The sequence below is a fragment of the Delphinus delphis genome, chromosome 13 (assembly GCF_949987515.2).
Source record: "Delphinus delphis chromosome 13, mDelDel1.2, whole genome shotgun sequence".
In the NCBI taxonomy this organism is placed as follows: domain Eukaryota; kingdom Metazoa; phylum Chordata; class Mammalia; order Artiodactyla; family Delphinidae; genus Delphinus; species Delphinus delphis.
In genome coordinates, this window is record NC_082695.1 from 27,657,919 (window position 1) to 27,671,230 (window position 13,312).

General features: G+C 39.3%; 1 protein-coding gene across 1 annotated transcript in view; it reads right to left on the reverse strand.

The window, feature by feature from the left end:
- Positions 1–225: 225 nt before the first annotated feature.
- LOC132436114 (centrosomal protein of 192 kDa) overlaps positions 226–13,312 on the reverse strand; it is a 119,213-nt gene continuing 106,126 nt past the window's right edge. Inside the window, exons 47-51 of the mRNA XM_069541344.1 lie at positions 9,887–10,006; positions 9,373–9,494; positions 7,802–7,931; positions 7,302–7,360; positions 226–667 (exon numbers count right to left, since the gene is read on the reverse strand). Of these exons, the coding sequence (XP_069397445.1) occupies positions 529–667; positions 7,302–7,360; positions 7,802–7,931; positions 9,373–9,494; positions 9,887–10,006 (570 nt within the window). The 3' untranslated portion in view covers positions 226–528. The remainder of the gene's footprint in view (positions 668–7,301; positions 7,361–7,801; positions 7,932–9,372; positions 9,495–9,886; positions 10,007–13,312) is intronic.

Consider the following 13,312-nt stretch of genomic DNA (forward strand, 5'->3'; position numbering starts at 1 on the left):
TGCCCCACTCCGGAGAAAGACAATTTCTTTGAAAGGAAGCTTTCCTTTCTACTCTGGGCAATTAGCTAAAAGACAAAGGAACCAAGAAGGAATTTCTTAAGGGAAACAGAACTGTAATGGAGGAGAAAAATCACAGAACAGACCAAGGCGCTTGGAAATAATTAGCAGAATAAAGTGATATTCTAATGTCTACATGACAGCATATAAAAAACCACCAAATTCAATGGAAATTAAGTTTATTTCTGGATATACCAACTAAAATATACACCATATTTATTCAGAATATCATAATCAATGCAAAAATAGAACTCTCTTCTCCCCTGTAAAAGTTAAATACAATACTGTAGGATAGTTACATGATTATTTTAGTCAGGTCTTCAGTATTAGCTTCTCAAAAGAACAAATCTATAGTTATAGACATCCAATTTATCATACAAAATATATACAAAGGCGTAACTGTAGTATAGAAAAAAATGAAGTTACCAAAATATAACTTATGTCATTTACTTTACACAAAGTGGACTCTAGTTAACTTTTCCCAAGAGCTTCACCAATGAGTCGAACGGCGACACTCTTGCCTTCGTCGGTTTGAACAACGAGCAAAGCTTCAAACTTGCCCACAGACCTGGGCTTGAACTGCACAGGCATGTTGATGTAGTGCTGGGCTCTGCAGAGAGAAAGGGGTGTCAACACCAAGGCCACGGTACACGGAGCCCCTCCAGCCTCACGATGCCTGGCGGAGAGCAAACACGGTCAAGTAAGCAGGAGCCAAGAGGCCCAGGGCCTGGTGCTGCATCTGTAGAAGCAGGAGGCCACCGGCCCCCGAAAGGTCAGGGAGCACGTGCCACCAACCGCCCCCGGGGCAGCAGGACCAACATTTACAAGGCTGGTGGGTTTTGCTCCAAATTTCATATGAAACCTTCCAAAAGTCTTCTTGAAAATTTATTTTCAGATTCTATCCAGGCAGGTAATGAATGCCCTGTACTTAAAAGTAGTACATGGGTGGGGGGTTGTTTTTGCTCATAAAACGAGGTCCCAAAAGCTTCAAAAATACACCTTTATTCCCAGGGAATGAGACAAAGGCACTTTCCCACACCTGTGTGATGTCACCAACTTTCTGTCTTAAGCATTTCTGAGTGAAACTTTACAGCTTTCAGACTCTCCTCAGAGGGCAGGGGCCCCGCCCTTGATCTCAACCACACGTGTTCAGGATCAGCCATTGGATCTGACCTGTGCTTTTGTTTCCAGCATGTTTCCTGATGAACCCAGCACAGTGGGCTAGAAATTCAGAAAACAGTCTAAGTATTTCAAAGCCCTTTTCCTGCACGTAACTGATAACGCAGAATATACATATTTAAAGTCTGGGTCATTTTCCCCCAATGCATTTACCTCATTTCCCCACATCAAAGTTAAGGTGCCTTTAAAAAAACTGGTACCTTTCGATGGCACTGACAAAGGACAATTTTCTCTTTCATGTTAGCATCTCAATCCTCAGAATGACGTAGTACAATCTGCCAACCTAAGAGGCTTTTCTAACTTATGAATTACTAAAAGCATTAAAATACCCCAAGTAAATCTCTAGAGGATCTCATTATTAACATGGAATAAAGAAACCCATATTTAACTGAGGAAGGGTTTTGAAAAACATATTATGACAAACATGTATCCCCTGCTTTAGATTTACAGACACTGAATAAATGGGGGGGTGCAACTTAAAAAGAACCACGGATTCACACAACTCCAGCACCAGCAGTGCGGCGAAGCAGTGACTGTGCTGTTACCAAGAGGGCTTTACGCTCTCTCCACACACATGCACACTCACATACACATGCACACTCCCACCCCCCCACAGCACACACTCACACCCCACACACATGCACACTCACACACACACATATACACACGCACACTCACATACACACACCACACACATATAAACACACTGCACACACACACACACACACACACGGGAACACGTAATAGGAAAGCACATAGACACAACACAGAGATCTAGTTCAAAACCTCCTACCATCCAATGACGAATTTTGCAGCAGAGGCCCCAGAGCAAGCAGCAGGAGGTACAGAGGCAGGGCCGGCGGGGTGCCCGGAACCCCCTCACCCCTCATGCCCATGAACCTACAAATTACAGCAACCGTAATTTTTCTTTTTCTTTAACTTAAAACGAGCACTTTGCTGCTCCCTGGCTTCCCTCTGAAGGACACAGCAGGGCCTGGCCGCTCAGCCGCAGGGGCTGGCTCACCAGGACCTGCATGCGCTGCTGTGAGCCCAGCAGACGGGGCCTTAGCTGCAATGTCTCAGCAGAGATTAGACTTGAACAAAGTTAACAGAGGATGCTTTCGGGGGTAAGTGGAAACACAACAAATTCTTCTTAAAAAGACATGAGAAAGAGATGATCACCTAGAGCCCAAGACAGAACCTTTACCAAAAAACTGCTCATTAATGCTCCTTTTCCATTAGCTCCTTCACAATCTACCGCTTTCCGTGGATGACATAAACCTGCCCAACACACGCCCTCCCCCAGCACCTCCGCCTAAGGCAAAACCCCCAGGACGTGCGGGGCTCCCGCCTACTGATCTGCAGTCAGCTGACAGTCCCCACCGCACGAGGACAGCCCGGGAGAGGGGCCTCCTGGGAGGGCGTACCCGAGGTGACGGAAGCCGCGCTACTACTTGGGGAGTGGGGTTCACGGGTCCCAGGGCAAGCAGCCCCTGAGGAAGAGAACGTGACCACAGGGGACAGGGAGGGGCTCCCCAGGAGCCTCGGCACAGACTGTCTACCCGCCACAGACTGTCTACCTGCCGAGGCCAGCCTCGCCATACCGGCCCCCTACAGCTCATGAGCCCGTCCAGGGTCCAACAGTCTCGTTCTCGGGACAGGTACAAAGCCCTCCGCGCCTGCACTGACAGCAGCCCCTGCCTCAGTTTGCGGAAGAATTCTCAGGTGAGCTCCACTTTAGAAGAGTGGACACTGAAGAGAGCTGACAAACCGCTACTTCTCCGAAATAGAAAGAAGTCATTCTTACATATGAAAAAACCAGCTTTCCCACCTTCCTTTACGTAAGGCTTAAGGCTTAAGCCTACGGACATGTCATGAGAGAAGACTTTTCTACGACTTAGAGTTTACTTCACCTTGTTGAACAGATCAAAGTTACTGCTTTGCACGCATGGTTTTCTTATTCATATTTCATCAAGTTTACACTGAGTTGCTAATTATTAAAGTTGATGCTGGAATCTGTAACATTATATATTTATCCTAAGTTCCATAATGAAATGCATCAGAATAACTTTACCTGCCACCAATAAAGTATAAAATTACCTTATTTAAATTTCTTTTCAAAGTATAAAAAGTTAAAAACATTTTAAAATAATATGTTTGAAGAGTATAAGCAAACAAAATGTATCTTGTGATGCTATTTTAAATGCTAGCTTATGTAAACTGCCCGAATTTTGCTTAATTACAAAATAGTTTCTCATGTTTCTAAGTTCTCTTAGATGTTGTGACATGACCTAGGCTGCAGAGAAAAGCACTGAGTGTCTAATTCAGGACAGCTTAAAATGTTCTAGCACTGGAATGGCAAGTCACCAAGTTCAACTCTATAAAAATGTCTACTTTTAGATTACTAGAATGAACACATTTTATATTTTAAAATTGGTTTTTAGACAAGTTGAAACTAAGCAAAACGCCATCTCATTTATAAAGGTTCCTTGTTAGGAATGCTTTAAGCATCACGCCTGTCATGTCAACAGCACTGCAGGGAGCTGTGCGTGATGAGGAGGAGGAAGTGCTGCTGGGACACGAGATGGGCACCCAGGCGCACGAGGAAGGAGGACACTACCCGCTGGTCACAGGGGTAGGAGGAGGAAACTGAAGGTGGCAATTATGAAAATACTCTGACATGTTAACTGCCAAAATTACATTTCAATTTAGGTCGTGTGGTCTCCTGTGAAGGTCTAACAGCTCACTGGTGACCACAAACTGCCTGTGGGCCTCACTCAGCTGGCTGGTCCCTACAGCCCTGCTAGGCCAGAGGCTGCCGCATGTAATGCTATTGGGATCGAACACAAACAGGTTCTTTTTCTACAAAGGATCAAGAAGGAGCTGATTTACAAATTTCAGCTAAAATATAATTCAATTTTTAAAAATCTGTGAAAGCAAATTAAGCAAAGAACATAACATCAGAAGAGAATTTGAAACTACAGTGTATTTAACGATGAAAGCTGGAAAAGGAATGTTTATCTCCAGGTAAGTTGACTGCATCATCCTTCAGCCATAAAATGGGCAAGTGACATAAAGCCAAGTAATTTAACAAGTTATTGTAAGTAATGAGTCCTTACCAAAACTGTAGATGAGCTGAATGCAAACAGTGTTTTTTAAAAAGCTGCTAGGCTCTTCAAGGGAATTTTTTTTAAATCTGAAGGTTTCTTGAACTTTTTTTAAAAAGACTTTTTTAAAGATAAAAGCTCCTTGAAACAAAAATCTGAAGCCCATCCAGTAAGCTGTGACAGGTATACACTGGTCTACACATAAGTATTCCACCCCCTCTGCTTCACGTTTAAAGACACACACCTGCAAAACGCTGACCAAGCTCAGGGATGTGAACGAGACACAGAGTAAACGGGAAGCAGAGTTAATAAGGCCGTTATGATAAAGTTCAAATTCAGATAATAACGGTGTTCAGGACAGATCACTTACTCAGTATCAATTTGTACTCTGTTACTAAAAAGTGTCACAATTGGGAATTTAAACAACCTATTTTTAAATAGGTGAATTGTTTCTGCAGCTCTGCCTCAGTTCAGCAGAGCCAACCTACTCTACTGACTGTGGAATGTCGCCAGTCTCAGACCGTCATGGGAGGGACCCACAGACAAGAGCTCAGGGCAGAAAAGCGGGAAAGCTCAGCCTTAGGAGTGCTGTAAACCCAGGCCCCCCTCATCTATGTTCTCACTGAAGGGACTGGCTGGGAAAGCACCGACAGAAACCGTGATGCTCTACCGACATTGTGGGTCCTGCTGGGGCTCCCCAGGACCACCTCTCACATACTCCTGTAACGAGTCCAGGCTGCCAGTGGCTTTTCATCTCCATTTCACAAATTAGGAAACTGAGGCTCAGAGAAGTTAAGTCCATGGTAGCTTTCTAGGTATATTCATTGCTGACTCTGCACAACTCGTGCCTTTAGGTTGGGCTCCTGAGAGGCAGGTTTCATAGCACATGGGATGGGGGAGGGGGGACGAGAAGGGGAAGAAAGGACGAGAGGTGGAGAGAACGGTCCCCACGACTCATCTTCCAGTATCTGGAGGTAAGTGTAAGCTTCTGAGTCAGTGCTCCTGGGCTAGTAACTCAGAGACAGTCCTTGAATGCCTGCAAGTGGGCCAAGTTTTCACAAAATATAACATGTTTCTGGGACAGCCTCTTGATGCTAAAATGAAAGATCTTATAATAACTAAATTGTTTAATTAAAGATTCAAAGATGAAAATAAAATTATTTTTCAGTATTAAGTGCAACAGAACTCTACTGTTAAAATTCTAAATAACAGTGACAACTCAGTTTGAGATTTCAGCCTTTATGTACATCATATGGAAAAAGAAAATTAGCAAGACCCTAAAACAATTAACAAAATGGCAGTAAGTACATACCTATCAATAATTACTTTACATGTAAATGGATTCAATGCTCCAGTCAAAAGAGCAGCTGAATGGATACAAAAACAAGGCCCGTATATATGCTGCTACAAAAGTCACTTAAGATCCAAAGACACTCATAGACTGACAGTGAGAGGATGGAAAAAGGTATTATATGGAAGCAACCCAAGTGCCCATCAACAGATGAACGGATAAAGATGTGGTGTAGATACACAGTGGAATACTACTCAGCCATAAAGAAGAGTGAAATCTTGCCATTTGCAATAACATGAATGGACCTGGAGGATATTATGCTAAGTGAAATAAGTCAGAGAGAGACAAATACTGTATGATTTCACTTCCATGTGGAATCTAAAAAACAAAACAAATGAACAAACATAACAAAACAGAAATAGAGTCATAGATACAAAGACAAAACAGGTGGTTGCCAGAGGGGATGGGGATAGGAGGAAGAAAGAAATAGGTGAGGGAGATTAAGAGATACAAACGTCCACAGTTCCAAAATAAATGAATCACACGTATGAAATGTACAGCATGGGGAATATAGTCAATAACTATGTAATATCTTTGTGTGGTAATGTATCATCCTAGATTTAGTGTGGTGATCAGTTTCAAACGTATAGAAATAAAAACATACAGAAATACAGGAATTAACAGTGTTGTAGGTCAATTATACTTCAAAAACAAATGCATAGAAAAGATCAGATTTGTGGTTACCAGAGGCAGGGGGTTGGGGGAGGGAGAACTGGATGATGAGACAGTCAAAAAGTACAAACTTCCAGTTGTAAGGTTAAGTACCTACCAGGGATGTGATGTACAACACGATAAATATACTGAACATGTTGTACATTATATATGAAAGTTGTTAAGAGAATAAATCCTAACAGTTCACATCGCAGGAAAAAAAATTTTTTCTATGTCTTTAATTTTGTATCTATATGAGATGATGGTGTTCACAAAACTTATTGTGATAATCATTTCATCATGTATGTAAGTCAAATCATTATGCAGTATACCTCAAACTTACACAGTGCTGTATGCCAATTATGTCAATAAAACTGAAAGAATATATATACATACATACACCTTAAAAATAAATAAAAACAAACACATTTTAAAAAAAAGAAAATAAGCAAGGATGACAAGAAAATGTAGCCCTGATTTAAGAACAATACAGGGTTATTTGAAGACTGACAACTGGAAAATAGGATAATAAAATTTTCCCAATTAATCTGGGAAGGTTTTTGTCCTAATTAGTTAAAATTTAAATCCCTGATTCTCAGTGTAGTGAAAATAACATGTGACACAGAAATCACTCTAAAGTTAATCACAAGATAATTAAGGTTCTATGTAAGTATATGGCTGTCAAAATACTGGGAAACAGGAGTCACGCACTAAGTCCAAACACTGCGCAAGTTTGAGTTGCTACTCGCCACACGTACCCATAGGTCACGGACTGTTTCCCTAGCAGGTTCCTTGTCTCCTTCACCACGTGCTTGGTGCTCAGTGGTGTTGGTGAGGAGGATGAGGGGTTGCAACAGAGAGAGACCTCACAGTCCTAACCCCCAAGAGCAATCTCAGGCTCCTGAACACAAAGACCTGCACTAGGATGAGAACATTTTGATTTATGATAAACTCACCTCAAAGAATATTTTGAATGTTTGACGTAGAAAGGTTCTCTGGGACTTAAAAACTTGAGCTGGAATTTAATATGAAACATTTTATGAAGTTATACAAGTTAGATATTTGTGCATACTTAAATCAACATACCGTATAGCCACAAAATGAGGTAAAACGATAAATGCTCATGAAAACACTTAGGGGAAGTTTAATGAGTTTATTCTAGTTCTAACTGGAGTAAATGTTATCCAGAAATATGTTGGTGTGATAGTACAGAAGAAAACAAGAGGAAAAATTAAAAAATAAAAATATGAAAACAAATACTAAATAATTTTCAATTTTCAGGTAAAGGATCATGAAATTCCCTTGAGTTTCTTTTCAAATAACAGTATTAAGGCATTTTAAAACTTAACTATTATAACTTAATCTATAAAACAAGCTTCTAATTATCAGGAAAATGTTTATCAAATAGTAGAATACACTTACTTCTCCAAAACCCACAGCAAGATTTCCAACTTACCAAGTGTGTAATAAAAGAATTATTTCGCAAATTGACTTTCAACGTCCTTGACTCCCCAACTCTCGTTGGCAGAAACCGATACACATCTTCTGGGGCATAAACTCCACGGTGGGTGAGGTCACGCTGCCTGCTATGGAGATAGGTCTGAAGGTTAACTATTTAAAATCCATAGTAACTTAAACTATTTGTATATATTACATTATGAAGTGTGGCTTTGTTTTCTCCCGCAACTCAGTTAAAGTAGCTCTGTAAAGGCGACTGACTAATGTGTGTTAAGACAAACTGCTGGTGGCAGGAAGTGTCCAGGGGTGCGGGGAAGCAGCTGAGACAGCAGCAGCGCTTCCTCCTCCCTGAGAGGAACTTAACATATTTTCCTTACAAGCACCTTCCTCCACAACTAAGTTAGACCTAAATGTTAGTTAACTAAAGATTATAAGAAACATTTTCATGTAAGTCAGAAAGAAAAAGCAAATACCATATGATATCACCTATATGTGGAATCTAAAATACGACACACATGATCATATCTAAGAAACAGAAACAGACTCATGGACATAGAGAACAGACTGGAGGTTGCCAAGAGGGAGGGGGGTGGGGGAAGATGGAGTGGGAGGTTGGGGTTAGCAGATGTAAGCTTTTATAGAGAGAATGGATAAACAACAAGGTCCTACTGTATAGCACAGGGAACTATATTCAATATCCTGTAATAAACCATAATGGAGAAGAATATTAAAAAAAGAATGTATATATATGTATAACTGAATTGCTTTGCTGTGCAGCAGGAATTAATACAACACTGTAAATCAACTATACTTCAATTTAAAAAAAGTTAAAAAAAAGAAACATATCCCTGAAAAAAAAATTTTTTTTTTCATTAGGTAAAACATTTATATACTATCATTAAAGCTTTGTAAGCTGCTGGTATAACATACATTTTTCGAAGTTTTTAAGAATCTACTTTCATACACTGTGTTTTGGAATGTAAATTGGAACAGCTACTTTGGGAACATTCTTTGGCAGTTTAAGGTTAAATAAATTTCTACCGTATGACCCAGCAATTCTACTCTTAGATATTTTTACCCAAAAGAAATGAAAAAATATGTCCACAGAAATACACATATAATAATATTCACTGCACCTTCATTCACAAGGGCTCCAAGTCAGAAGCCACCAAATGCTAAAAGGAAAATGAAACAATCGTGATGTGCTCCTATGATGGGGCACGAGAACTCAACAACAAAAGGAACAAACCATAGGTACACTCACCAACACGGATGATCCCGAAATCACTACGTTAAGTGAAAGCCAGACACAACTTGAGTGCACATGTGCATGAAATTCCACAAAACTATGGCAACACACAGGAACAGAACAAATCCTGGGTGAGGGTGTGGGTGGCTGCAGAGAGGCATGCATGTGAGGACGCTCCAGGAGAGAGAAACGGTCTCTACCTGGCTGCAGTGGGGGTGACGTACGTCAATCACAGGTAAGCCACTGGGCATTTTACCGAATGTAATTATACCTCAATAAAGCCCTGGGAAAAATTCATGAGAATGACAGAAACAACATACCCAGGTATGAGAGCAGACGCCTCTGATACAGGTTGTCTTCGGGGCTTAAGTAAATTATCTATTTTAATGAGGCTATTTGTGGAAATGCGTGAATTTTCAAGCTCACGTTCTGCTTTGACACTCTGTATAAAAAAATCACAGGGTGGAGGAGGAGAAATAAACATGTGGACACTTACCTATTTGAATTCTACTACTTCCTTCCTAATTTTTAAAAAGGAGATTTAAGATTTCTAAATTCCTTTAATCACAAAATGCTTTATCTTGCACTGTTTCTTTCTCTCTCTCTTTCTCACACACACACACAAACACACAATCTTACCTAATTAAGGCAAACAAATTTCATAGAGCCAATCAATAAAGACACGTAAGAAAACTAAGATGATAAGAATCTATAACAGAATTAATGGGATAACAATAATACCAAAAACAACAGGCCAGTTTTTCATGTCAGTTTCCCTTGGTGTCTTTAAAAAAACACACCCAATAATTTACTTAAATTCAGTGTAACACTCACGTGTCCAGAGAGCTGGAATCTCAAGGTGTGCTTCAGGTGAGGCTCTTTAAGAGGGTGACACTCAACGTCCCAAAACTGGGCATAGTCCCCTCTATCTCTGGGCAAAAACGTGATGGAGACCTACAAACAACACATCCAGGAGAGAAATTCAGACACGGAACCTTACACACATGCAGTTAGATTACCAATTCAAAGTGTGGTATGAAAAAATTGAAGGGAAAAATGTCTTTGCTTTGGCTAATTCTGCCACTAATCAGATCCAAGTATACTTTTCTTTAAGGCTTTAAGTAACATATTCCTCAAAATGTAAATTTTTTAATTAAAAAAAAGTTATTAATTACTGTAGCTCTGTAGTACAGTCTAAAGTCAGGAAGCCTGACTGCTCCAGCTCCATCTTTCTTTCTCAAGACTGCTTTGGCTATCTGGGGTCTTTTGTGTTTCCAATCAAATTTAAAAATTTTTTGTACTAGTTCTGTGAAAAATGCCATTGTTATTTTGATAGGGATTGCACTGAATCTATAGATTGCCTTGGGTAGTATGGTCATTTTAATAATATTAATTCTTCCAATCCAAGAACACAGTACATCTGTTGTCATCTTTAATTTCTTTCATCAGTGTCTTACAGTTTTCTGAGTACAGGTCTTTTGCCTCCTTAGGTAGGTTTATTCCTAAGTATTTTATTCTTCGTGATGCAATGGTAAATGGGATTGTTTCCTTTTCCCTTTCTGATAGTTTGTTGTTACTGTACAGAAATGTAACAGATTTCTGTATGTTAATTTTGTATCCTGCAACTTTAGCAAATTCATTAATAAGTTCTAGTTTTCTGGTATAGAAAATCTTCAGGATTTTCTAAGCATAGTATCGTATCATATGCAAACAGTGAGTTTTACTTCTTTTCCAATTTGGATCCATTTTATCTTTCTTCTCTGATTACCGTGGCTAGGACTTCCAAAACTATGTTGAATAATAGTAGCGAGAGTGGACATTCTTGTCTTGTTTCTGACCTAAGAGGGAATGCTTTCAACTTTCCACCGTTGAGTATGATGTTACCTGTGGGTTTGTCAAATACGGCATTTATAATGTTGAGGTATGTTCCCACTTTCTGAAGAGTTTTAAATCATAAACGGATGTTGAATTTTATCAAAAGCTTTTTCTACATCTATTGAGATGATCATATATATTTTTTGTTTTTAATTAATTGATTGATCAATTAATTATTTTGGCTGCTTTGGGTCTTCGTTGCTGTGCGCAGGCTTTCTCTAGTTGCGGCGAGCAGGGGCTACTCTTTGTTGTGGTGCACGGGCTTCTCATTGCGGTTGCTTCTCTTGTTGCGGAGCACAGGCTCTAGGCACGTGGGCTTCAGTAGTTGTGGCGCACAGGCTTAGTTAGTTGCTCCACGGCATGTGGGATCTTCCCAGACCCGGGATCAAACCCGTGTCCCCTGCAATGGCAGGCGGATTCTTAACCACTGCGCTGCCAGGGAAGTCCCTGATCATATGGTTTTTATTCTTCAATGTGTTGATGTGGTGTATCACACTGACTGATTTACAGATATTGAAAAATCCTTGCATCCCTGGGATAAATCCCACTTGATCATGGTGTATGATCCTTTTAATGTATTGTTGGATTCAGTTTGCTAGTACTTTCTTGAGGATTTTTGCATCCATGTTCACCAGTGATATTAGTCTGTAATTTTCTTCTTTGTGTGATATCTTTGCCTGGTTTTGATAACAGGGTGATGATGGCCTCATAGAATGAATTACAAAGTGTTCTTTCCTCTGCAATTTTTTGGAATAGTTTGAGAGGGAGAGGTGTTAACTCTTCTCTAAATGTTTGGTAGAATTCACTATACCACAAAGCTACAGTACTCAAAAACAGCATGGTACTGGCTCCAAAACAGACACATAGATCTATGGAACAGGACAAAAAGCTCAGAAATAAAACCACCCATCTATGGTCAATTATCTACAACAAAGGAGGTAAGAGTATAAAATGGAGAAAGGACAGTCTCCTCAGTAAGTGGTTCTGGGAAAACTGGACAGCTACATGTAAGAGAATGAAATTGGAACATTCTTTAACACCATATACAAAAATAAACTCAAGATGGATTAAAGACCAGAAACCATAAAACTGCTACAGGAAAACAAAGGCAGAACACTCTTTGACATTAATCATAGCAGTACTTTTTTTGGATCTGTCTCCTAAGGTAAAGGAAATAAAAGCAAAAATAAACAAATAGGACCTAATTAAACTTAAAAGCTTTTGCACAGCAAAGGAAACCATCAACAAAATGAAAAGACAACCTACTAAAGGGAGAAAATATTTGCAAATGATATGACCAGTAAGGAGTTAATATCCAACATATATAAAAACCTCACACAACTCAACATCAAAAAAATCAAACAACTGATTAAAAAATGGGCAGAAGAACTGAATAGACATTTATTCAAAGAGGAAATGCAGATGGCCAACAGGCACATGAAAAGATGCTCAACATCACTAATCACCAGGGAAATGCAAATCAAAACCACAATGAGATATCACCTCACACCTGTTAGAATGGCTATCATCAAAAAAAGAACACAAATAACAAATATTGGCGAGAATGTAGAGAAAAGGAAACCCTAGTACACTGTTGGTGGAAATGTAAACTAGTGCAGCCACTATGGAGAAAAGTATGGAGGTTTCTCAAAAAACTAAAAATAGAACTGCCATATGATGCAGTGATTCCACTCCTGAGTATTTACCCAAAAAATTAAAAACTAAAAACACTAATTTGAAAAGATACATGCACCCCAATGTTCACAGAAGCACTACTTACAATTGCCAAGACATGGAAGGAACGTAAGTGTCCATCAATAGACGAATGGATAGAGAAGATGTAGTAATATACATGTGTGTGTATATGTGTATATATATATATGTGTGTATATATATGTATATATATACACACACATACATATACACACAATGGAATATTACTCATCCATGAAAAAGAATAAAATCATGCCATTTGTAGCAACATGGATTTGGAAAGCATTGTACTAAGTGAAAAAAGTCAGACAAAGAAAGACAAATACTGTATGATATCACTTATCTATGGAATCTAAAAAATGCAACAAATAAAAAATAAGCAGACTCACAGATGTAGGCAACAAACTAGTGGTTACCAGTGGGGAAAAGGAAGCAGGGAGGGGCAACATAGGGGTAGTGGATTAAGAGGTACTAACTCTTTAGGTATAAATAAGCTACAAGGATATATTGTACAACATGGGGAATATAGCCAATATTGCACAATAACAAATGGAGTATAACCTTTAAAAATTGTGAATCATTATATTGTACACCTGTAACATATGCTATTGTACAATATTTCAAAAAATAGAAATAAAATGTTAAAATAATGCAAACTCTTAAAAAAAAGTT